This window comes from Plectropomus leopardus, chromosome 5, assembly GCF_008729295.1.
Source record: "Plectropomus leopardus isolate mb chromosome 5, YSFRI_Pleo_2.0, whole genome shotgun sequence".
Taxonomy (NCBI): Eukaryota; Metazoa; Chordata; class Actinopteri; order Perciformes; family Serranidae; genus Plectropomus; species Plectropomus leopardus.
The window spans coordinates 20,429,634-20,456,805 of NC_056467.1; the positions used below are offsets into that span (position 1 = coordinate 20,429,634).

At 40.5% G+C, this 27,172-nt stretch overlaps 1 protein-coding gene across 2 annotated transcripts in view; it reads left to right on the forward strand.

Moving 5' to 3' along the window:
• Positions 1 to 27,172, forward strand: part of ift80 (intraflagellar transport 80 homolog (Chlamydomonas)) — a 47,222-nt gene that overhangs the window by 19,072 nt on the left and 978 nt on the right. For both annotated transcript variants that reach the window (XM_042487375.1, XM_042487376.1), the window contains exons 9-19: positions 11,660 to 11,839; positions 13,973 to 14,091; positions 15,193 to 15,267; positions 16,978 to 17,141; positions 17,228 to 17,292; positions 19,765 to 19,900; positions 20,006 to 20,153; positions 21,267 to 21,438; positions 23,671 to 23,760; positions 24,730 to 24,902; positions 25,981 to 26,104. In XM_042487375.1, coding sequence (XP_042343309.1) covers positions 11,660 to 11,839; positions 13,973 to 14,091; positions 15,193 to 15,267; positions 16,978 to 17,141; positions 17,228 to 17,292; positions 19,765 to 19,900; positions 20,006 to 20,153; positions 21,267 to 21,438; positions 23,671 to 23,760; positions 24,730 to 24,902; positions 25,981 to 26,104 — 1,446 coding nt within the window. The remainder of the gene's footprint in view (positions 1 to 11,659; positions 11,840 to 13,972; positions 14,092 to 15,192; positions 15,268 to 16,977; positions 17,142 to 17,227; positions 17,293 to 19,764; positions 19,901 to 20,005; positions 20,154 to 21,266; positions 21,439 to 23,670; positions 23,761 to 24,729; positions 24,903 to 25,980; positions 26,105 to 27,172) is intronic.

Genomic DNA, 27,172 nt, shown 5'->3' on the forward strand with positions numbered 1-27,172 from the left:
CTCCCCCTCGTGCGCTATCTTCTAGTTTGTCCCCACCCCCTCACCACCCCCCCCCCTCTCTCTCTCTTCCCCCCTTTCGTTTCTCTTTGCACTGCCAAAGCTCCAACTTGTGCCACTCTGCACTCGTCCCAGGCCCAGCCTCTGTATCTCTTGAGCTGAGCCAAGTGGGTATTTCAATACAGAGATTTGCAAAGCTCCTCTCACTGGCCTATGTTTAGAAACAGGCTTATACGAATGCTATAGTTATTGTGTGGTGTTGCAGAGTCAGGGAAGATAAATGGTTTATTGTGCAGCAGGCAGAGAAAACAATAAGTGCTGGTAATTTCACTTATTTGGAACTTTAACAGCTGGAAATTTACATTTTGTTCTGTTACAGGTCAGTTTATATTGCACAGTACATCACACATTATGTTTTACACACACAGTTTCACATACACTTCCTCTGCAAAACAAAGACCTGCATAATACACATAAGTGTACTGTACCATGCAGGGACATTGTTGTTTAAGTTTTTGGATTGAATATTTTGATTATTGTTTGCCTCTGGTAGTGGTCTTAAAAACAAAGTTTAACAAATAATACAGGAATAGGTTGAATTTCTGTAATTATTGTTATGGCAACCTCTTAAATTCCTTTAAGGTCACTTATTGCTCTTTTTCTTATAAACTTCTAATTTTTATATATAGTTGCATTAAGACCTGAGGCATTTTTCTAGGGGGGTCCGGGGAGATTTATGTGTTGATTTTGTGTCTGTGTGTTATCCTCAGTGTGATCATAGAAGTTTACATTATGTGGTATCGTGGAACGTTTGAAAGCAGCTCTTTCATAGCCTGAGTCCTCATTCGGTTTGATCGTATGTAATGTGATACGAGGGGTTAAGCTTTATTGCAAAGCACAGCGGATTAGATGCGCCTCATTTTCCTCCCAAAGGGCATCTTGGTAATTACCTTAGCAATCTTGCCTGAAAAATGATTTATTTCTGCATGTGTGTGGGCAAATGTTTAAAAAATGGCAAAGAATACGATCTTGGTAATATTGCTGAAGGAAATTATCACGATATATTTGACCAAATGCCTCCACGTTGATTTTTGACAACAGAAAAAATTGCAAAATATTAACCTATGAGATTTTTGATAAATAATTACCAGTAATGTATGACAAAGTGGGTAAAGGCAAATAACACAAAAGCTAGAACAGTTTGGCAAGAAAAGACAACAATTTCGATATTACATTTTCCAAAATCTGAATGCCCAGGTGCAGTAAATTGATATCAAAGAACTAGTGGCAATGAAGACCGACTGTTGTGTCGCCTCACGCTGCCTGTTGCTCAGCCAAGAAGTTGCACCTAAACACACCTTTAAGACTATAGCTGACGGCCAACTAGCACGTATGTTTTGCACTTGTATGAGAAAAAATAACTCTCCACACCAGCAAGTGGTGGTAGTCTGTATTGGTCATCCAAAAAAGGAAACCGGAAGACCGACAGGATAGATTCAAGATGCTAATTAGCCAGTTAGTATATTAACAAAACAACCCATTGTTTTAAGAACATAGGATATTTGTGGGTGCGAGCCACAATAACACTAAAAAATCATGAATTATTTCTGTTAAAGAACTTAATGGATAAAAACAAAACAATCTTACCTATTATAACAAGTTTGTGTCAGTCTCACCCCCCTCTTGATTTAAGCCGTGTGTTTGCTTTCCTCACATCCGTTTCACTTCTTGTGCACCGAGTTGAACTGCCAGACAGAGTGATTTCATTCACTGACACTCCATCTCTGGCTCTGATTCAGCATGCTGAATCAACCGAAAAATAGCCATGAAGGGCTATCTAAAGTTGTGCGGAAAACTAAAGGTGACAGGCGCTCACCAACAGCCTGAAATTGACCACCGGCCAACTGTTGGCTTGGTGTGCCAGGGCCCATGGATGGTACCTGGTCGCAAACCAAGATATTGTCATGACCCACATATTAGAGAGACGTTACAGAGACATTCACCAGAGACTGTTGCTCCTTTAAGAAGCAGAGTTCAGAGTTGACAGAAGGGGATTCTGGGAGATGGAGTTTTTCAGGGCTTTGCTATTGTCTTCCTGCCGGTGGACTGTGAGCTTGTCCTGAGCATATGTTGTTGCTGTTTTGAAGTGAAAGTAAACAGACTCGACTCGAGGCAGTCTCTTTGTTTCGTCATTCTTGCACTCTCACAATATGATATATTGCTCAGCCCTCATCAGTGTTGCATAAACATATTTATTACTCACACAGAAAAGTAGAATTCATAGCATAGGTCATCAAATATAGAGCGAGGTGGCATTGCTTTCATACATTGTCGACAATTGAATAAAACTGTAACTCCATAACACATTCATTAACAGGTACTTTGGTTCATACATGTCCTTATCCTAATAGTCAACCACCATCGAGGTGTCACTGCAAGCTGACATTTAAGAGGCCTCCTAATCTGCTGAGAGACTGATGAACCCGAATCCAAAACCACCACCTCCACTCCTCAAAACAAACGGCCTTCTTTTTCTTTTTTGTGGTAGTGTTTTCATTCATGCACTTCCTGTATCTGTTTATGGCTAGACACGTAACTGTGTGAGACTAGTGTCCATTACATCAGACGTGTGTTGTGTTTATTATGTGCTGGGAGTTACACTCTGTACCTGCACTGCCAGGTCCCATCCTGCACACAGACACACTGGCAAACTGAGGCCAGCTGGCTTTGCAGAGAGTCTGCCATCTGCTCTGATTTATGTAAGACTGTTAACCTTGGACTAGGTTGGCTCCCACTAGTCCACTAGAGTAGAGAAGGTAGCCCTCCTTTGACAAACGTACGAGGTGTGCACAATAATATCGGCTTTAACAGAAGTGGGCGCTTTGCCAGCAGTATCTGTTATATAATTATGAAATAAACCAATAGTTTTACTGCCCCTAAGCTGAAGTGAGGTTAAAATATCTGGGATACAAGCGTTGCCATCTTGCGAGGGTGATGTCATTGAAAGCCCACATCTGCACAGTAGCGATATCCACAGTGGGGGAGTTCCCGCCAAAACACCCGCCCGACCAATCGTGAGCAGCTCCATTGAATGCGAGCGCACGGATTGGTTCTCACAGCTGTCAATCATGGCAGAAAAGCCCCCTTTTGTGTAATTTAATAACTCATTAAAACCAAACTTATCATAAAAACAAACACTTGAACAAACATGAGGGTGATGAGAATGACCCTCAGTGACAGAAACTATCCTTGGGAAAAATGTATCTGGCGTGTCTTTTGAGTTTTTAGTTTGGCCTATGACCATTTAAAAACATGGAGTGGCGGGCCTTAGGACCTGTACTGCAGTCAGACACCAGGGGGGATTGAGAATAGCCTCACTTTGGGGGAGCTGTCATGTCCTCCATCTTTATATACAGTCTATGGTGCCTATCTGTGCACTTGCATTCAATGGGGCTGCTTGCTATTTGTTGGACAGGTGTGCTGGAACTTCCCCAGCGCAAATATTGCTACAGACTCCGGCTCCGAATGACTATCCATATACCAGATATTTTAGCGTCACTAAAGCATAGTGGGGGTAAGTGGGATGTGTCTTCCATCTTTAAATATCTTTATATATCTATGATTGCTACCAGAAGCCTGCATATGAGATGGGAACATTGTTAAATTGTAGCATCCACTTACGTTGCTTTTTAAAATTATATTAACACGTGGTACCACTTCTACTTCTCCTATACTTTAGGTATTGAATTAATAAAATATTCATCAATAAAAATGGATAAAAAAAATCTTTTTATATTTCCTGCACATTAGACGCGTCACTGCAAGTGGAACCACTTTGCACATGTCAAATTATATTCTGATGAAATGCTTTGGTGAATGTAAATGCACATCTTCAGCACCAGTCGCTCTGTGTAGCCTCTATGTAAACGGTTAAATTGGAATCTATAATCAGAGTGATCTTAATCATATTTAAGAAATATTGTCCATGTAACTGCAGCAAATGTTTTTTACACTGAATATTCAAATGGCAGATGTTACACTATGAACTGTTGATTTGTTAATACTGTAATTTCATGTAACAACATGTAACTAAATCTAACAACTTATACTTTACAATCATGTTAAAACAGTTAAGACGTGAGGCATTTGATAGTAGGACAGATATCTGTAGATATGTAATGAAGAATTATCATTTCTACTTTATATTCTACTCTCTACAGTACTTTGAGTGTGCTACATGTGCATTGTGTTCATCTTTTTATACCATGGCTGAATAGTGTTACAGCTGCACAACAAGCAGGTTTTTAGCAGGGTCACAGCCTCAGGTTGACCCAGTAACTCTAATAGCTGGTACAGGTTTTTCCTAGATGCTTGCTTCAGTGTGACAATAGTGAGAAATGAAGGGCCAGAAAAGCAAGTCTGGAAATGTCATGCCCCCCCCCCCCCCTCTGATTAGCATGTTGTTGACTTGCTTTTAGGGGGGGGGCAGAGAGCGGTCATGGCAGGCATATTTAATGCTTGTGAAGTAATGGGGCTGAATCAGCAGATGTCTCCACTGGGAGCTATTAGTCCAGACATGTGTCATTAACCCTTTCCTTGGCCCGAGCTCCACCCCTGCCCAACCCCACTCCCCTCAGCCTGGGGCATGAACACCAGAGCACTGTTTCAGGTAGCGCAGAGAGGGAGAAAGGGGTAAACCAATGGCACAGATACACACATTTGATTTCTCTTTTGACTTCATTTCTAATACTTTCCCTGCGCCCCCCTCAGTCTGTGTCGTTTTCTCTGTGTTTTTGCTTGTCCTGTGTGTGACATTTCAGTTAGTGTTTCATATACCTGGCAAGTTGATTTAAATGAAGAGTGTTTGATAGAGAGGGTAAAGATTATGTTCCACAAAAAATTTTATGTAATGAATACTCACGCTCTGTAGGCTTTAATGGTGCATCTCGGCAGTTATGATAGATTCTAAAAATTTACACGGTCGCCAACGTATCCACAAAATGTCCATAGAAACTTGTCAGACCACTCCAGCAGCAAATCCACATCTTTGTTATGCAGACACATGTGCAGTGTGTTCCAGACACTAATATTTTGTCCAAAATATGTCCAAATACACATTTTTGTTGTTAGTGACTTAAGTTGCTTGTGACAACCAGAGAAAGCTATAAGTAGCTATAAGTAAGGGTTTCCCCTTTATTGGTGGAAAAAGAAAAAGCACAAAGTGTGAGAGAGAAGTGCATCTACAGGTACAACCACAGTATAAACAGGGGAAAGACATCAAAGGACATCAAGAAAAACAAAGTGATAAACCACAACAACAGAAAAAAGAAAGGAAAAAATATAAAATAATAGTCCAAATAATTCTAATAATATTATCTTGCAAAAGCTGTTAAATTTGGGAAAATTTGTCTAATATGGCTCCCATATTTATGTGTGTGATTGCGTGTGTGCAAAGGGAAAAAACAATGGAAATAATAAAAAAAAAAGTGCAAAAATAACACCAATATTTGTAATAATTATATAATAATAATAATAAATTAAAAAATAATAATGATATGTATAGTAATAAAACAATCACATATTTTGAAAAAATTAAAATAAAATAGCTGGGTGGTAATAGAATGGGAGGAGTACTTTTAGGAGCGCTAAAACTTTTGACTTTCAACAGCCACCCTTCAAGCATACAGGGAATGAGTATTTCATAATAAAAAGAGGGATGGAGTATCATGTTATCTTTGGGATGATATTTTTAAAGAAGGCAAGAAACTAGTGAAAAAGGTTGCAAGGTAGAATTAGTTTTACCTTCGGGTAGAGGAGTACATAGAGACAGAGAAGCAGAGGGTGCTTTTCTGGATAATGTCTTTTTGGGGTTCTCAAAATCAGAATGTCCTCGCCATTGAGCTAACTTTTTTTTAGAAATGTAACCTTTTTGCAGGCCTCCCCATGTTGGCTATGGCTGCAGGGCAACAATAGAGAGAAGGGGCAGGCCCACAACACCTGCCAGTCTTAATGGTAAACATATGTTGAGAAATGCAGAGAGAAAGAGAGCAGGCGAAAGGGAGAGGGAAAGCGCTAGCACACTCCTTAAAGAAGCTCTAAAGAGGCTGTTTGTTCGTAGATTGCCTGTGTTTTTGGGTGCGTGCACGCATGTGTGTGTGTCTGTGCGAATGTGCCGTTGGCTGCAGAACTGTCAGCATGCCTGTGTGGGCCTATGTCAGGTTGCATGTTGCAAGCCAGGGTCTGTGGATCATCACTTAGGTCTGCCCTCTGAAGCAAGAAGAGATCCAGATATTAACACCTCCAGCTGAATGTGGTGAGGATGGTAGATGGTAAAGCAGCGTTATCAAATTATTCTTCGCATCGCTACAGCAATACCAATCATTTTACCAGTTCAGCACTCCAGGGTTTGTCACCTACATACAACTGACTGCTCAAAGTGATCATCACGAGTGTTAGACTACCCAGCTTGGTCTCGTGCCATTTCTTTGACATGAGTACATGTGGGCGTCTGTGTTTCTGTCTAACATGTACAGCCATGCACTGCTGCTATAAGTACATAGTCTGTGTGTATTAGCTCATTGTGCGTTTGAGGGGTCTTCCCCTCTCTTCCACAGAGCTCAGCTGAGAACTACACGTCATGCCACCTTCTTTTTGGCCTCAGTGACTAGAGAGTGGACTCCAGCGAGATGAAGGCCACCTTCCACGGCCCCTCCCCTAAATCTTCGTTTTGGCCTTTATAGACTCTTTCTGCATGTCTGCGTGCTCTTTCATCTGCATTCATCTTGAATGTCATTTGTCCAGTAGCATTCTCAGTATCCAGCAAAGTAATACTACTACTACTACTACTAATAATAATAATAATAATAATTATTATTATTATTATTACTTTATTTATATAGTACCTTTCAAAATAGAGTTTACAAAGTGCTTTGACAAACAAAAGCAGAAGTGGGACACATAGAAGGAAATACTACAACAGAAAGCCAAGCAGTCCTACTGAACACAAGCGAGACGAAACTAGAGTTAGGATAAAATTAAAACTAGAGGGCAAATAATGCAAGACGCAGGATGCAAAATGTCAATATAAAATAATACAAACAAATAGACTAAAAGCAACAAATGCAATAAAACCCCAAATAAAGGGAATAAAGACACAACATAGGTAAGATAAATAAAACTAAAGAAAAAGACAACATCATATAAAAGCAAGTCTATAAAAATGGGTTTTAAGAAGGGATTAAAAAAGACGTAACTGATTCTGTGAGCATTATCTCCTCAGGCAGGTTGTGCCAAAGCTGAGGGGTCCTGATGGCAAAGCTACAGTCACCTTTAGTTTTAAGCCTCAACTTCTGAACAGCCAGAAGGGCCCCACCTGAGGATCTATGGGTATGAACTGGCTCATATGGGGTCAACATTTGTGTTATGTACAGTAGCTTGGGGCCACCTCTTTTGGCTACAATAAAACCAGTCGCCAAATCCACTGCCACTTTATCTTGCAGGAATTGAATGATGCAGCAACATGCCCAAGGAACTGGATGAAATTTTCATAGTAGCAGCTGATTTTAATCAACCAACTCATCCTTCAACTCCAAAGATGTAGCAGGATCAAGGACAAAAGTAATTTCGTTTTTTAAACTTGGTTTAAAAAATAAATCTACCTTCTACCTTCTATAGGCTTATTCAATCCCCTACATTCAAGGAGGTAAATTGAAGTTCAGGGGACATCGGAAAAAGTTAAAGTTTCACTCCTTTTCAGTTTGATATATTTACATTGGCTAACAGAAAAAAAACAAGATAATGAATAACATAAAAATATGTGCATATACCATGAACATATATATGGGGTTGTTTGTGTTATATATAATACGAACAACCCTGTGACATATACCAACCCACCCCACAAAAAACACTTCCTGAGGAGCCCTATTAAGAGTCTAACTATGGAACAATGCTGGTCCACACCAGCCGTCGTCATAGGGAGGAACAGCATGCCTGACAACCAGAGCGAATCTCCTCCTTAAGCATAGGTTTTCACAAACAAACCAAAGTTTTGTAGAATCGAGCTTAATGTACTGTGCTAGAGAAAAAATGATTCAGTCAGTCCAATTCTAAAAGTGGAAATGGATAGTAAACTAGTGCTGTTTGTTCATGTTCATGATAAATACAAAGGAGCATACTTATCGTTACCAAGGCGACGTGCTTCTCCAAGGATGATATTGAGCCAGCATCATGTCTCACTTACCTGCAGTCTTTCGGTTGCAGTCACCCAGTTCCTCCGTAAACTTCTCTGCTGTCGATGCAGTCTCAAAAATGTGGTGTTTTCTTTTATAGGTAACCAGGAGTTTAGCTGGATGAATCCCATAGGGCAGGTCTGGTGGGGAGAGGGAAGCCAGGTCTTTCTTTACTTGGTCAAAGATCTTTCTTTGCTTAAGGAGCTCAGCAGAAACATTGGGGGAAACATGGTTGTATAGGAGTGGGGTTCCCCTTTATTCTGGCAGTCCTCATTACTGGAGTCTTATCAGCGTAGTTCAGGAACTTCCATTATCACCACCTAGGGTCCTGGTGCTGACTGTACTTCAGCCTCATGACTGTGCTTATCCTGCGTGCTCTCTCAATTAGCGGCGGCCCTGGAAGTTACCTGCTCCAAGCACCTCAGGTAGCCTCTTCTCCAAAAATGAACACGAATCAGTCCCTTCCTTCCCCACCGGGAGGCCTACCAGACGGAGGTTAGAGTGGCAGCTGCGGTTTTCTAAGTTGTCAACTTTAGAGAGAAGCTCCTTAATGGCCCCCTTAATGGCCTTAATGGCTAGCAGAGTTTTCAGCTAGCAGAGTCACAATGTTGTCTCGATTGGTGCTTATTCTTTCTTTAGCATCCATGATTCGCGCTGTGACCGCTCTTAATTCACCTTGTACTCCTTGTATTGCGTTCAGAAGCCTCTCATATCTCGACACAGAAAGTCCTCTTTCATTGTTTCAAAAGTCATCAGGATTTGGTTTGGGCTATTAGCCACACTAGCACGTTTCGCTTCTTCACAAGTTTGCTGTGATGAGTCCAAACTTACTGGTGATCTAAACTTCACCAGTAAGAAGAGCCGGAATAAATAAAAAAAAAGGTTGATCAAGTTGGGACAGATGCAGAGATTTTGTATTTGAATGCTGCTCTGGAAAAGGTTTTTGTATCCCAGGTTTCTGCTCTGCTGGCCCACTCTGTCCATCTCAGGATAACTATAGGAATCCCCCTGTGTCCCATAGTCAGACACTGGCTGACAACTCTGACAAGCCTGAGGATTTTCACCTCTTTTACACACATGCACACACACCTTTAAAACAGACATTGGACACTCACAAGAGGGAGAAAAAACCCACATTTATTTCTCCCTGTCTACACACATAAAATTACTCTGTTTTGGTGCTCTCCTATTTTCTTCCATTGTTAAAATTACTGCATTTTACACTGTCTTCATCTCATCTAAACATTCTCTTTAACACTTTAACATACACAAAACACAGATAAATGTGTGCACAAGTACTGCATACACACAAAGAAAAGCCCTCCTGTCCCAAACACACACACACACACACACACATTCTCACTTGCTGGCTGGCTCTGTAAGGAGTCAAATGGCTCAATGTGTTAAAAGCATTAAGTAAGCATGGATCCAGCAGTGCTCCTCGGGCTGATATCATATGTCCTGCTTCATTACAGTCTGGTGTATACATTCAGCTGCATCTCTGACCCTCTGTCTATCTATCCCTCTCTCCTACATCCCTCCCTTCTTCTTTCCCCCCGGGGTGCTTTAACATTGAGCGGCCCATCTCAAGATGTTAGCTGAAGAATAAATGTGATCTCTCAGGTTTGGAAAAGAGGAAAAAAGCACACATAGAGAATATATTTATATAAAGAAAAGCAGGTTAATTCCTGTTGCAGTATTTATAAGTGAGGAAGCTGCAGAAATCAAAGGGAGATGAGAGGGGGGAGAGGTTAAGTAGCAATTTATTCAGCTTTCACAAACTTTCTCTCTTGTCCACATGGCTGTACAGGCACCTATTTTGGGTCCTGATATGACATTAACTGCTGGGAGGGTGCTGACCAAAGCCAGCTGAGCGGTGTGTATTTGAGGCAGACGGACAGACGAGGAAGAGAGAGAGAGAGATCCAAGCAGCGGGGCCTGTAACCTGTAGGCTGCCGACTGTTACCTCACATCTCACATCCTGCAGCTGCATGTGTTCAAGGCAGCGAACACACTGAGGCCTTTTTACTTCAAACTTCACCGCAGCACTTGGCGTGCTGCACTACACTTGATTCTCCATCGCAGGCAGTGCTAGGTTAACATTAGCACTTTTCTCCCTTTGTAAGCAGTTCACAGTGTGAATGCATGTATTTGTGTGGAAGATCACAACCAGCTCCGATCAGGCAGCCACTTGCATTAAGAGCAAGATTGAGGTCAAAGGGCTGGGCAGGGTTCCCATTGTCACGAAGGACCTGGAAAAGTCATGGAATTTCCCAATTATATTTTCCAGGCCTAAAGAAGACATTGAAATTGTAAAAGTCATTGAAAGTTCATCATGGGAAAATCATGGGAATGTGCTGTGTGTCATAAATTAAATCAGTGAATTTATTTTCTGTAGCTGATGATGCAACAAATCTTTAATGTGCATCAACGTGTGACAATGTTTTGGTTGTTTCTGTTTATTTGTTCATCACAAAAGTTACTCCATTTTCTCCCTGCGTTCCGTGTCTCCCTTCGTGTATGCCCACTAGGCATGTCAAATCATTTTTTTAAGCACTTTTGGCTTACAAAACAACTTTAAATGGCTGAATCTTCATCTGTTGCTTTATTTTACTGGCAATTTTCAAAAACCCACAGGCCCACAGGTTTGGAAGGCATGTAAAGTTTTGGTGATTGTTTTTTTATGGCAGGAGATGGGGATGAGAGAGTGGGGATGACATGCAGCAAAGGGCTGCGTGTCAGTTTTTTGTTGTGATACTACACATAAAACTTGAGGGACAGGAGTTTGGGAAGGCAGAAAAAGTACTGGAAGCAGAGAAAAAATGAAGGGATTACATAGAGAAAAAGTATACCTCAAGGAAAGAAAAGAGAGGACTACTTTTCTTTGATATTGTAAAGGAAGGTATATCTCTCAGTTGTGTCTTCCACCATCACCGACAGTCCCCCTCCTCCTCCCTGGAGCTCTACATCTTTGAAAACCTTTTCTCATATAAAAAAGAAGGGAGAGGTCTTGTTAATCAGCTTTTGGCTTCAGTTTGGGGGCTCGTATATAAACCCTCCCGTTCCCTCCCCGTACCCCTACCCCCCATGCATGTAATAGATGAGGATAGCAGAGTGTATGTTTACGAGCGTGAGTGCTGGACTTGGCAGGACCGAGCGCTACCTCAGTGTCTCACAGTTCATCACAGCTCAATGACTGACTGACTGGGCCCCTGTCTTTCTAGTGGAGTTTACATTATGTGCATACACACTCACTCATACCGGACTCCTGACTCTTGCTGCTTCTCCTCTCTTAACTACTCATTTTTACTAGTTCCTAAGCTGCCTGCCTCACGTAATTGTTTTACATAGTAGATAAATATCATTAGCCAATAACCATATTGTTTTCTCTCTCTCATCTCTTTCTGTCTCCCCTTGTCCCCTCCTTGCAGTGGTCCTATGCGTTGGAAAAGCCCAACACAGGCAGTGTGTTCAGCTTGGCCTGGTCTGCAGACGGCACCCAACTGGCTGGGGCCTGTGGCAACGGGCATGTCATCTTTGCCCATGTGGTGGAGCAGCACTGGGAGTGGAAGAACTTTGTGATCACCCTTACCAAGAGGAGAACCATGCAGGTAGAAAGAGAGCCATGTGCATGTTTATGATTTAAAGGTATACTATGCAGGATTGTTGGTTGCTGTTTGGAATCATGCCCTCAGAAGTTAAAGCCAACCCCAGATTCACTCTTGTTTCACCACATACTGTATATTTGTGTTTATCAATGCTTTGTGTCTTGGATGCCTGCCGTTTACAGCCTGGCACCTGCTAGCTACCTTTTTTATGAAGCCCCAGCCTCACCTCAGTGGTGTGGGGGTACACACCCATAAACCTCCCGAACACAGAAAGTAAGAAGAAAATAAGATAATGGAGACAGAGGACAGAGGGCAGACATGCTGCAGGAAAATACACCACCACCCACTGAGCATGGGTCATAAGTGATGAATGAGAGGGACTACTTCTGTATGAGTCACACATTTTTTTTAGGAAAATCATGCATAGCATATCTTTTACCTTGAAGAGAGTTAGCCAAGTCCAGGGACTCAGTCACTAATGGCATGTTAAGTTTTGTTTTATTTGATGGAACAGAAGAAGTGATAAAAGACAGTTACATGCATATGCAAAAGAATCATGCTGTTAGCCCCTCTTGTTTCATAGTCTATCAAAAGAGTTATTGTTTTATAAGATAAAGATATCTTTAAAGGAACAGTGCGCAGGATTTAGTTGCATCTTGCAGTAAGGTTTGCAGATTGCAACCAGCTGAAATTTCCCCTGGTGCCAAGAGTGAGCACCGATCGTTCAGGATGTTTTTATCGGGAGCTTAATTATCTGCAGAGGTCTCTTCCTCTCTAAAACAAATGGACCAGTTAATCAAATCAGGTAAAACATTGAATAAAGCAGTTTCATGTTACAAATCAATGTCCTCACAGATGGACCACCTGCACCTGCAAATGTGTGCCGACCTTTTTTCTCTGATGATTTAAGATGGCTATGACACGTTATGTCTATGTCCTCGCCAAAGCAGCCTTGGGTTTGATTCTACTCTGTCCTTTGCTGCATGCCATCCCCTTCCTCTCCCCCTTTCACACTGAAGCTGTCCTATCTAATAAAGGTAAAAAATAATCTAATAAAAAAACACTCAGTAAAGCAGTTTCAAGTTAAAAATCAGTGATTTGCTAATTCTGTTTGGCTCATTGCAGAGGGGCTGCTAACTACAGTAACCAACACAAAAACTCAAAAAACGTGAATGGCCATATATTTAAGTAGGACCCTCCCTGCAGTGACAATGACCAGCCTGTCTAGCTGCCTCTCCCGCTCCACCATTCTCTACTGTTTAAACTCATGCTAACCACAAGGTAGCGTTTACATGCGGTTAACACACCCAAATGTACACACATACACACACACACACACACACACACACACACACGTATACTTTCAGACAGGAATACACACTCACACCTACAAAAACAAGGTCATGCACACGCATGTGTGCCGGCACATGTGCACTCATTTGACATAGACATCTTTACCGAGTGCAGTTTGTGTAAACCAAACAAAGTTGGGTCATCAGCCATTTATTTTCAGCCTTGCAGGCACTTTTCTGCCTCCTACCCCCCCTCCTCCTCTCAGTCCTTTTTAAAAAGTGCACATCTGCCAGTGGTTTGTGAATCAGCCAGCTAAATTTACCACCTTGCGGTCAAATGTTTTTTATTCCTGGTTGTGTTGCATGTAAATTTGGCTTGCTGCAGGGAGCAGAGGAGGAAGATTTGTAAAGCTGTAAAAATAACCCCACCTTTCACCTGGTGCTGGAAAAGGCCCTTTCATTCATTCAAAGAGAGAGCTGGAGGGAAGTATTTATCTATGCAGGTGAAAAAATGAGTACCAACTGCCGCACACACACACACACTTTAAACAGTAAAAACTGCTTCCTCCAAACACAGTTGCCCTACACATACTTGAACATACCGTAGACGGTTTCCTGTGTATATTAAGAATAAATCCACTCCAATGTGTACATGATTGTGTTCAGCCCTCTGTTAGTGAAGCCAGTGTCCCCCTTTGTTGTTTGCATGTTTGAATGTAAAGTTTGTTCAGTTATATAAAGTCTATGCCTTCACTGTCACTTCCGATAGACTTCATTTCTGCTCTTGTTATTTTTTTCCATTTAATTAATCTTTTTGCCCCCTCCTCCCCCTCCTTATTCTCAGGTGAGGAATGTGTTGAACGATGCAGTGGACGTACTGGAGTTTCGAGACCGAGTTATCAAAACCTCTCTGGCATACAGTCACCTTGTAGTTGCCACATCACTTCAGTGTTACGTCTACAAGTTAGTAGCTCACCCCTCCTTTGCTTGTCTCTTGAGGATCTCTCATCCCCTTTTAGCACTTGTCTAAAAGTTATTATCTTATGAATGATAAATTTTCTGTTGCATTAAAGTTTTGTGCATCACATGCTCATCTTTTACTTCTGTTGACCAAATCCTGAGGATAATCTGCATATCCAACTGAAACATAGCAAGACTCCAAGCCGTGCAGCTAGAAAATCCAATATGTGTAGCTAAAATTTAGTCAAAAATTGGGGGGAAAAAAAGAAAAAGGCTAAACTAAGGAGTGCTGGTGGTTAAAAAAAATAAATCAGCATCTTTCTATACTAATATTATTGCTGGGCTAGTGTTATTAGATGATCTCTGTGTGTGTTTTAAAATATTGTAAGTTCATTTCAGGTGTTATTTTACTTTTAGAGATTATGGACATGGCAAGATTTAGAACACAGACTGCCTCTACACTTGTTACAAATAATGTTTTTGTCCCCTTTGCAAATGGGTCAGAAGTCTTCCTGCTTGAAGTCAGTTTAAACTTGCTTCTATACACATTGTTTTGTTTATTAGAGGTCATCAAATAAGGTTAACTAAACTCAATCATCACGTTAAATCCTAAGTGAAGTAAATGAATCAAAACCTGATTCAGTGTTCTTGTTTCGCTCAAGCGCTGGCAAGGCCCCAGAGGAGGGGTGGTCGGCAACCTCCTTAGCTGCTATAACTATGTGTTTAATTCTTTTTTGGCAAGTTAGTTGCTAGATTTACTCGACCGACATGGCTTTTTACTCGCCCCAGGCAATGGTGTAATCCTTATTGTTTACCCCTTACTTAGCAAAAAGCCTAAAGTCTGTGCTGAGGCATTTTTTTTCACTGTATTTTTATAATGATCATTTGTGCCAGTTGTGGTATATCACTGTAGTCTTCATGCTGTATCTGTATAATATATGTTCTCCAGTTTTGTTCATATTCCCTTATTTTGTTGTCTTTCATAACTTTTCCTCTGGGTCTTGTATCTGTGTGGTCTTCTCCCCTCTGCATTTATGTCAGACGTAGCACTTTATTATTCGATGTCTGGTTTTTCACATGTTTTGCTGTGTGTGTTTGTGCCAGTTCGAGAAACTGGAACACTCCCCTCATCTTTGACCTGAAGGAGGGAACAGTGAGCCTCATCCTGCAGGCAGAGAAGTGAGTCTTTTTATTCCAGGAGCAGTGCAACAACAGGGAGAACAGGCAGGCTGTTGGATCATCTATCAGCTTCATTGCTCCGCACTGACCACTCATCAAGCAGCAAACCAAGCGCACGCGCACGCGCACGCACACACACACACACACACACACACACACACACACACACACACACACACACACACAGGGTCTGTGCTCTAGATTAGAGAGCCCTGTGATACAATAAGTCTGAGAGTGAAACCACTGGGGGAAATTAGATTAATATGGAGTAGCTCTTGTGCAATACTCCAGTGCAGTGTCCGTGACACTCAGCGTGGAGCTAAATAGATTACTAGCCATTCTGAAATCACAGTGTAGTTAGATGAGTTTTGCTGAGTAAGTTAGTGCTCAGTTAATGTGCATTACATGTCTAAATTACCCGCTTGTGTCAGTTGATTAACTGTTATAGACTCTTCATTCTTTTACTCTTTAGCATCTATCATATCTCCTTGGTCCCCTGCTTGCAGCTTCATAAGGAAAAGCCTAGTACGCACGTACATGGGTATTTTGAAAACAGGATTTCTCCCTCCTTCATTCTCAAAAAATCCCATGCACACAGCACAAATTTCCTTCCAAATGAAAATGCAAAAACACAACTGAAGTGCTGTCTTGAAGGCTATCTGGAGCAGTGACCCCCACAGCACATTCTGATGCCTCAGTTCCACAATATAGTGGAAGAGTAACTGTGTGTAAACATGTAAAAGGTCATGTTAGTAAGGTTAGAATCTGCACTATTTTGGTCATGTGTGCCATTGCATGAAATTTTGCCACATTTGTGACGCCTCAGAAAAGAGATTAAGTTTTCCTTTACTACACATCAGCACTGGAAAAGGTTTCTGAAATTCTTTTACAAATGGTCCAATTTAACTGACCTAAAACACAGTTTGTGTGTGGACAGAAGGCCAAAACGCACAGAAAAAGCTATATTTTTAAATATACCCATGTACATGTGGACTAGGCATACTCAACCACATATACAATCATATTTAGTCATTGAGTCAATAAGATCTGGACTCTCATTTTTAATGACACTGACATTTCATTCAGCAACATAAAAGAAAAATAACTTGTTAACAATATTTACAGTAAAAGTTGTATTGTTATTTACAAGTACAAGTGAAAATCAGGCTGTACAACAACAGTTCGTACCTTCTGCAACACATCAAGCAATTTCAAAAAGCCAGCAAGCGAACTAGCAAAAAAAAAACCCAAAAAACAGGACAGACAAACAACAACAGCAACTTAAGCAAAAGCAGCAAAAACAGAACCCCCAAAAAATAGACAAACAAAAAAACAAATCTATAAATGAGAATTGAAATTAAGAAAAGGAAATAAATTGGAGGGTTAGTCTTACAGATTATAAACTTGCTATTTTACTGTTGCAAGTGGATAGATGTGCATGAATCTAACTGCATGCTTTATCCAAGTATATCTATTCCATCTATAATCTTAGGGACATGGTTGCCAAGAGGGGGGACCATACTGAGTTATATTCATCTACTGAGCCAATATTCATATATTTTTTTTCAACTTCAGCTATTTTCAACAGTGCATCAGTCCAGTGTTGCTTCTTTATTTACAAAAAATCTGTACATTTAGTTAATCAGTACATTATTAACAGCACACTTAATCCGCTCTCATCTACTGTATCCTTACATCTCTCCCACCCAGACATTTCCTGCTTGTAGACGGAGCAGGCTTGTATACGTTCTCCTATGAGGGCCGATTGATATCCTCACCCAAGTTCCCTGGTATGAGAGCTGACATCCTAAATGCCCAGGGCGTCTCGCTTAGTAACGATACCATTGCCATTCGAGACAAGAGTGATGAAAAAGGTGAGGGGACTACTGTTACAACTATGATTATATAAGTTGGATGGACAGTGCTTTTACTATGTTCACTTTTCCTTTCTCCTCACCAGTCATCCTTCTCTTTGACGCCCTGAGCGGGAAAGCCCTCAGCGATGGCAAACCCTTGACTCATAAGGTGGGTAATCCTTTGCCCTTAGATAGACCTTATGTGTTTCATCAACAAGGAAGTGCTCCGATCCCGTTGTCTTGTCTTTTAACCCTTTGAAACCTGAGAAAATTAGTTTGTTTCCTTTTGTAAACATGGGGAAAAAACGGCAATGAGCAACTTGAAAAGAAATGTCCCATAAATTTCAAATAATTAGTAACACTTGACAAGGAAATTACCTAAAAATTAGTTTTTAGACAGTTATCTAAAAAAACAAAAAAAAACATCCACAGAACAATTTTTTTATAATGATTTTATATTTAAAATTATATTACAGAAAAAAACATCTAAAATGTATAAAATAAACAGATTTCTTTATCATTTTCTTGTTTGTTGTTTTTAGCTTTTTATATTGTATTCATTTATTAGTTATTTATTTACGCACACTTATTTTGGGTAATTTTCTTTTAATATTTTTACTAATGTCCTGCAAAATTGTTGGCCATGTCTTGTTAAGTTGTTTTTTGTCTGTTTTGTCTGTTCTGTCATGTTTTTCAAAGAAATCAAACCACTTTGCTCAGGTTTCAAAGGGTTAACTTCCTGTCTACCCCAGAAGTGGGATTGTGTCACATTATGTAAGATACGTCTGCTGCTTGTAATTAACTTGCACCTACATTTGAACAAATATCTGACCTGTTTTGTACCTTAACACACAGCATGAAGGACTGACAGAGCTGAAAAAAAGAAAGAACAATAGTTAGAACGATATGTCTTCATGCCCAACGGAGACTCATTTGGTTAGTTATACTTTTATACACAGCCCACTTATCTATGACATTTGACAAGCGTTTTGTTTAGCATCAGGTATGTTTCTTCATTTTCTCCCCGCGTTTTGTCTCTCCCTTCATGTATGTCAGCTTGATGAAATTATGTGTGAAGAGAGCTTGAATCTGATTTGTTTGGTAAATGTAGGGAAACTCTGGCAAGGAAAGTAATGTATTATGGGTCCTTAAAAAGATCATGAAAAAATTTTGGAATATCATCTGTGAAAATGTTTGTGAACGTTGTTATGTAATACATAGTTAGGTAAAATATGCGTTTAAATCAAACGGTAACCTCCAAGGCTAAAAAATGAAGCCAACATAGAAGTGGGAGGCTAGCTCCAAAACAGTGTAAATCCCCAAAGACCCCCATGTTAAAATGCCCGACTTTACAGCAGAAATAAAACTGTGTACAGCCTGGTACAACAAATGGTTTTGGTCTCTGAAGGTAATTTCAACATTCATGACAACTGTGGGAGAGTGAATTTTAAGATATCTCATTTGTTTTTGTTTTTTGAGGCCCAAAGTTACGCATAGTTAAGGACAGACCAACTTTAAGTGGCAGGCTGTCTGCAAGTCGTCGCTACAGTCTGTGAGTCAGAGCCACTCACTCCTTCACAGCTCCAACCTCTCGTCCAAATATGGTCACTTCTGACTCCAAAAAACCAAGATGGCGACGATTAAAATGCCGAACTTCAGGCTTCAAAACCACAGTCCACAAATATATGGGAGATATCATGGTAGCTACGTCTTTGTGAAAAATGCAAGAAATGTTAATAACCTGCATCACTGAACTGATAAGTCAGCATCAGAGTGCTTGATAAAGTTAACCTTAGAAACAGCTACTGCAACACACAGTTAAGGCCAATCATAATTTTGGTGTTCCCAAATGTATAGTTGACTGTGTGGTCTGATCAGGACTCTGACTTTTTGGTATTACTGTAGCCAACAAGAACATTTTCCCCTTTGTACTATTATACTTAAGCTAAACCCAACCTACATGGCAAGATTGACACTGCTTATTTTCCATGTCCTCTATGTGAATCAACTGGCGAGGATGCTGACGTTTTGCAAGCTAGTGCTTTGCACTGATGATTCAACAGGCGCTGTTTCTTCTAATTAGACCTAGCTGAGGGGAAAAGTGTTTTCAAAGGGGGTGTTTGTGCTAAAAAAAATAAAGTAATCCATATCCAGAAAGGAGAGAGACAATAAAGACACAGGAAGAGATTGGGGGAAGGGCTTTGGAGTCAGACTAAGAAGGAAAGAGACAAAAAGAAGAAAAGAATAGAAGGAAAAGGAGTGGAGGTAGCAGTAGTTACTGTTTGTCAGCATGGCTTTGTCTGCCAGTACTCCACAGCTCCAAGACTCTGCACCGAAGCCAGCTGGCTCTGGCCAAACACACACACGCACACACACACACACGCACACACACACACACACACACACACATACACATTCACTCACACACACGTTCAGACACACATACGTTCAGACACACATACCCCCTGGATGTCTCTCTATCTCTCTCTCATATACACACACACTTGGCAAGGCTGTGGGTCACGGTACAAACCGCTCTCCCCTTTTTCCTTTCTTTTCCCGATCTTTTGTCGTCCCACCATCATTCACTCAGCTGCTCCCTCTTACCTTTGTGCTTGTGTGTGCCATTATTCATCTGTAGCTGGAGGTGGTGGAGATAGCTCTGGACCAGTGTGGCCCATCCACCGAGAGGAAGATCGCACTGATTGACAAGAACCGTGACCTTTATTTGACCTCCGTACGTCATCTTGGGCGAGAACCCAAAATCTGTAAAATTGGTGAGACGGGGAGGAGGGAACTCACTTGGCAAGAAATGTAGTGACTCTCTTTGTGTAGCTAACATTAGATGAACATGATGTTTGTATGTTCGCTCTGTCCTGCAGGAAGCATGGTTCACAGTATGGCATGGAATGATGCTGCTAACATCCTGTGTGGAATCCAAGACAACCAGTTCACAGTGTGGTACTACCCGAGTGCTGTCTTCACTGACAAGGAACTCCTGCCAAAAACACAGTCCATAAAGGATGGCAGGTAGACACGTGCAGCCCTTTTATCTCGCTTATATCCTGGCATTTTATTATAAACTACTGATACCATTCACTAGAGAAGAAAGTACGTAAAATAAGAACTAAGAATAGAGAGAAGCAGCTTCTTTGCACCTTCCAGCTCACTCCCCAAGGTGCAACACATAGCGCTTTAGGCACTCTTTTTTGCCAGCAGCTGTCAGACTGTACAATGCTTCCTGCCTGAAAGTCTTCAGTTTGAGCCAGTACAAGAGGCACTAAGGCAGAGTGCCTGCACTGTCTATACAGGCAGTCTTGGATTACTTTTGCATGTCTCTGCACAGTTCTGTTTTATTTATGCTTTATGTTTTGCCCCTCTCAATGGTTTATGGCTTGCTGTTGTTAATTTTTACACTTCCAATGCTGAATCATACTTTTTCCAGCATTGTACATTTGCTTGTAATATGATCGAGTTTTGCAATTGCAGGTTGCTTCAGTTCACTCAGCATCAATTTGGGCTACTATTTATTTATTTATTTTTTCTTTTACTGTTTTGGTGTTCCAGCAGCCAGATTCTGTCATGGGAGTCAATAAAAGTTTGTTTTTATGCAATGTGCAAATAGGGGAACACCAAATACCAAGTGGCAAGAGCTAATAAATATATGCAAAGGCTCCACTTTTACGAATGTGTCTAGGTTTTTAGGGTATCTGTGATTGGAGGCAGGTTGGACCGAGTACAGTGTAAATTACAAAGTCAGTATGTTATATCATCAGTTTAGCAAAATTATTTATATGGTTGGATGCCACAAATTGCTCTTTGTCTCAGAAATCTTAACAAATGCACACATACGGAAACTGGAAAAAACTGACGTTCAATAAGTTTATTGTTGTATTCTTAAGTAGCACAATCCATCATCCTCTACGTGATAAAATTGTTTACGTGTACTGTTATAACATATAGGGTACCACAGTCTTGAAAATCTGGAAGAGTCATGGAATTTCACAATCTCATATTCCAGGCCTGGAAAAGTGATGGAATAATAATTTTAAAAAATGTATATGTTCTAACTCAGGTGGTTGTGTGTGTGTGTGTGTGTGTGTGTATGCATGCGTGCATGGGTGTGTTTGCCCCCCATCAAAGTGAGTTCAGCCGTGCACCCCACATTCTGAGCTATGTTGGCACCAAGGTGACGCTACGCCAAGGGGACGGGTCACTTGTGTACAGCAGTGTACCACCATACCCAGCCCTCCTGCACGAATACAGCACCTCCGCACGCTGGGAGGATGCACTGCGCCTCTGCCGCTTCGCCAAGGTGAGATATCAAGATATCTCTATTGATGTGTATTTGTGCCAGTGAATAAATTGTCAGGCTGCTATGACATCACTCTTACATCTGATCTTGAAGTTATATCTGACGTATATCTGACGTATTTCTTTAGATGTTAGATTTATAGTAATAATGACTATTAAGGACACAGAAAAAGGTCCATAGCATTCCATATAAAAGCAGACAATAGTCTATTTACAAAAATACAATAGATATATTAGATGCGATTAAAAAGAAACAACAGAAAATACACATTACTAAATTTTTCAAGTTCATAAAAAAGAAGTTCAATAAACTGCACCCACACACAAACTGGAATGCCAGCAGCTCCACAGTCTGGATAAAAACAGGACAGAGCTCAGCTCAGGGTTGGTCAAGGTCTGATTAATACAAGTTTTTGAGACAGAAAGCCTGCACAGGAGCGAGAGAAAAAACAATACAGATTAGTATTTTATGTGGAAATATTTTATCGTTACATCAATGCCAAGTATTGATATTTTATTATATAAATAAAGTTACAAATACAAAATAAATGTTTGCTAGACTATTAGAGTAATAAAATCAAATGTCCACTAGATACATTCAGCTGCAATGAAAAATGATTTGAATAGAACAAACGGACTGAAAATCTGTCTGATTAGATAAAAAACAGATGTTCCTTAATTAGCTGTCTGATTAGATAAAAAACAGATGTTCCTTAATTAGCTGTTACAAAAAATAAATAAATCGCAATATATCACTATATATGTTATTGCAATACTCAGTATATTGCAAAACATTTAAAATCGCAATAATATTGCATCTTGACCTAAGTACTGTGATAATATTTTATCAGGGGGCCTCTGGTTGTTTGATTACCATACAAAACCACAGTGTGCATTATTTGATAACATTAAGTATGATTTTTTTCTGTTTTGCATTTGCATTTATGTAATTGACGTCAACATAGTGTGACATATTCCGCAGTCAAGGGCCCTGGCACAGTCCAGGTTGCTGTGGTGTGTGTCACAGGCATGCATGCATATATGTATGACAGAGAGCGAGACAGAGTCTAAAATGAGAAGGTAGTAGACAGGTTTATGGGACCAGACCAGCAGGCTTTAATTAGCCCTCAATTAGCCTGGTGACACCATTTACCGGATTTATCCCCCATAGACCTCACTCATAAATACACTCTACACTATATGCATGTGTAAACTCTCCATATGTATACACAGACAAATGCATGCTAAATGCAGTGTTGGACTGTGTCTCTGCTTGGCCGATGATGCAATAACCACAACCCTGGAGAAATGGACGGCTAGCAGCAAGAGGAGGGGTGGGACAGAAGGGATGGAGGGAGAGGCACTGGTTTTAAGAGTTTTTTTTTTTCTTTGACCCCTCCCCCCTCTACTTCTGGTAAGAGTTTGGTGGCAGCACGGCTTTTCCCAGAATCACAGTCATTGTCAGTAAGCCCTGACCTGATAGGAGTTGATACATGTAATAGTTTACAGGCATACAAACAAACAGGCCTACGTTACATACAGTAGATAGCTTTTATTATCAATAATACAGGCACACCAGTAAGTCTCACAAAGGAGATTTGTGATTTGTGTTGTCAGCTTTTAGTATCAAGTTTACGACCTCAAATAGTGGCTTACAGTGTTACTTGTTTTCAGGAATGGTTTGTGATTAGAGCTGTTTGTCTTAGTGATGGACAATGATTAAAGGGGAAATTACAGAGTGGTGACTCCAAAGTGAAGTTTACTCAACTCTTGGCCAATTTCGGTTAAGGCCTCAGTTTAATTGATGCAGCTGCATGAAATAAACTGGTGACACATTTGTTTACATGCATTGATGTTGTGTACAGCAAATGTCTGTGTTTATGTTTGTTTGTGGTGTGTTATGCATGTTTTAATGGTTTGGAGCATGGCTACAGTGAGGCCGGCCAGGATATGAGTAGTATGTAATGGGCACTATAAAGACACCATCATATCCTTTTCTTTGTGCCCACATAACTACTTTGAATCGTTGTGCTTTGGTATATTCCTAATCACAGCTAGCTAGAACTGACTTTGCATTTAGAAAGAATCATGTAGGTCAAGTTCAAATAAAAGTTACACATGTTCAGATAATATTAAGAGTGCACAAAAGCGTGATTATCTCTATATCATTGTGTCAGATGGTGAAATATTATCATTTTAAGACACTCTGTGCCTTTGCTCTCTACATTTATAGGACCAGTCTTTGTGGGCTTGTCTTGCTGGCATGGCGATGGCAAACCGGGAGCTGACCACAGCAGAAATGGCTTACGCTGCCATTGGAGAGGTAACAGCATTAGTTTTTGGCTAATTCAGTCGAACATGCAATTTTGTGCCATCTCTTCAGTGATTTTGACAGAAATCAAAGAGACCAATTAAAATGTTGTTTTTTTTTACTGATCCAGATTGGCTTTTTTGAGCTATATTATGCCTGATCTGATCCTTTCTTTTACATCAGCTGTCACACAGGTGTTTTTACCATGCAGAGGTTTCATTCACAACAATGCAGAGTGCAGCCATTCTGAACCCTACAACTTACTGTCTCTCCTCCACTCCACTCCCCGCTTGCCTTGAAACACGGCAGACCATAAATGACAGCAAAACACAGTGTTTTTTTATGGTATTTACTGAAATTATGAAAAATAGTTGCAGTGCAGTGTGAGTATGTCTTGTGCGTTACTGTCAGCTCTGGCACATGGTATTGCACCGCAGGTGGAGGAGAGACAGACAGCAGTGTGTCACACACAACACACCACTGTAAGTGCAATAAAAGCCCAACAAGTGAAAAGACAATAGGCTAATGAATTAATTTTATCTGTGCAAATGATTTACAAATTACAAAAATATCACTCAACGGAATACAGCTCATTCAGGTAACAAAGGCTGCACTGAAGCAACAAACACAGGCAACCAAAAAGATTTAAGAAAGGATTTGTTTTTGGTTTTTTTTGTTTGTTTTTTTAAATAAATTAATATCAAACAACATTAAGGAATGCCTTAGATGCAGGTTTTTTTTCTTAATGCATTGCAGAGCTGTTCAGTTGTAATGCATGTACTTGGATTGATTCTGATTGAACTTCAAAACTTCTTAAAGTGAGTATCTTGCAGCTGTATTATCCAGGAAAATAGAGACATCAGATGAGGATTCAGTATCAGCAGATACTCAAAATTAAGTGATACAGATCAAAATGGGGGGCGTCTAAACTTGATCGGGACATTAATCCTTTCCCTGTCTTCCTGTCTCATCTCATTTCAGTTACCTAGGGTGCAGTACATCAACTTTATAAAGGAGCAGCCATCTAAGGAGTCGTCTTTGGCCCACATGCTGATGTTCAGCGGTCAGGTCCAGGAGGCTGAGGCCACTCTGTTACAAGCTGGTCTCATCTACCAAGCCATACAAGTCAACATTGACCTTTTCAACTGGGAGAGGTACAACTTGATGTTTGTTTGAATGTTTGTACAAAGGTACAGCTGGAAGGAGAGGGACAATATAAGTCGTCAGGCTCGTAAGGCATTTGCTCAAAATTAGGTGTAAGAGAGGGTAGGGATGCATTGATTTGATACTTATATTGGATATCAAGCAGATACTGAACCAAAAAGGTGTTTGGATATAAGTAATAATGGAGATCAATTAAATTCTTTGTTAATGCATCATTACACATTACACTCTTACTACTCCATCATTTATCAACAGAGCGTAGACCGCATTTTGTTCTCATGGTATACAGTATTGCTCTATTCTGGAATTTGGATTTATGTTTTGACCAATGTCAAAACATAAACAGAAATTTACACTTAAATTACAATTCCTGTAGATTTTAAGTTTTTTTTAACAAGTTGCTGATGCACAATTTATTATTCTAAAAATATACTATGCAGGATCACTCATGACCCACAAGCAGTGTGTGGTAGTGTATTTGACTCTGTCCTCTGCCTGTATTTTCTTGTTTTCCTCTTATTTTCTGTGCTCGGGACATTTATGGGCATGTACTCCCTAAGTGCTCAGGTGAGGTCAAGGCTTTATAAAAAAGGTAGTGACCAGGTGCCAGACTGGAAGCAGCTGGCACCCCAGAGACACAGCACCAAAATATTGAAAATGTAGCAAGGGGAAACACCAGACAAGAGTGACTCAGGGGCTGGCTTTTACTTAACCTGGCGAGCGTGTTTACAAACAGTAACAATCCTGCATAGTATACCTTTAATAAGAAATAACAATTCAGTAAGTGTGTAACTGTGTTGGTTATTTATTTGTTATATTGTGTTTTACAAAGTTAGGAAAGCAATGTTTAAGTCAAGACTGCACATTAAAGAATGATCCCAGGCACTTCCACATGGTGAGGCATACAGCTTATTAATAATACACTGGTATGGGATCAGTGTTGGTAACGTCAGATACCTGAAGCCCAGTTGTCAGTACTGACAAAGTCAGACCAGTGCATCATTTGTTAGGACGATTGATGTTTTCGTAGGATGAATGTGTATCTGCATCTTTTCATCTTGTGTCCAGGGCCCTGGAGCTGGCAGTCAAACACAAGACCCACGTGGACACCGTGCTGGCGTATAGAGGAAAGTTTCTACAGAAATTTGGCAGAAAGGAAACCAATAAGAGATTCCTGCAGTATGCTGAAGGGGTAAGTTGGGATAGCACTGCACTGCATTAATTGATTTAGGTGGCAACTTTAAGGGAAGCCTTTTTAGCAGTGGAGGGTGTCTTGTTTTAAATGTTTCCCAAGGGTTATTAGCTTTTTACACTCCGCTTATACACTCTGACTGCCTTCAGTTGACAGAAGTTAATTCTGAGAGGATAAAAGCTTCAATATCACCTTGGCTTATTCTCTGTTGAACCAAAAAACATAAAAGAGAAGCCGAGAAGTTGTTGCTGTCCATGTCCGGAGCTGTTTAAGCTTGGAGGCGCATTAGTGGGATGCCTTAGTCTGCTCAGGAGGGGGAAAGCATTAAATGGACATTTAGGGTTTTTTAGAGTAGCATTTTTATTTTAGGGGTACTTATCAATAGTTAGTGTATTACGTACAGTGGAGGTCAGTTTGCACCAACCCCAGTTTGGAGAAGCAGGCAGAGTCAGGCATGGAAGTTAAGCAATGTTCTTCTGTCGATGGAGTCAGCAACAGAACATATTTTAGCTACATAAAGAAAGTCCCACCTAAAAGAAAATCAATAATGTCTGCTACATTTAGAGTATTTTCACAGCTTTACCTCTCCATTAGACAGCCCGTTCTGACGGGGAAGATATTGTGATCAGTTAGCCATCCATGGTTTCATCAAAGCCACCAGACTCCACCGACAAAAACAGTCATTTAGGCTTGCTGAACAAGGGAGCTGCTTGTTCAATTCAACCTCAATCAGTTAGGTATTAGTGTTAATGTCTGACTTTGGTGAATCCAAAGTTACCCCTTTAAACGCCAAAGTCACACAATATCACAAACAAAATAACTGATGGAGGCAGCAGCTGAGCAACAGCTTTTGTGATCAGTGATGTTAAAGGACTCTTTTTCTCAATGATGTCTGGCTTTGTAGAGAGCGCTATAAGGGTGTCATTTTCCTAATTGTGGGACCTTTCTTAAGATGCCTTAAATACATTTTATTGCTGCCCTCTGTCCACAGCAATATGTTGCTTATATTCCATGTCAGACTCCAGGCTGATTCTCCAAATTGGGGGCATGCCGACCGACATGAACTGC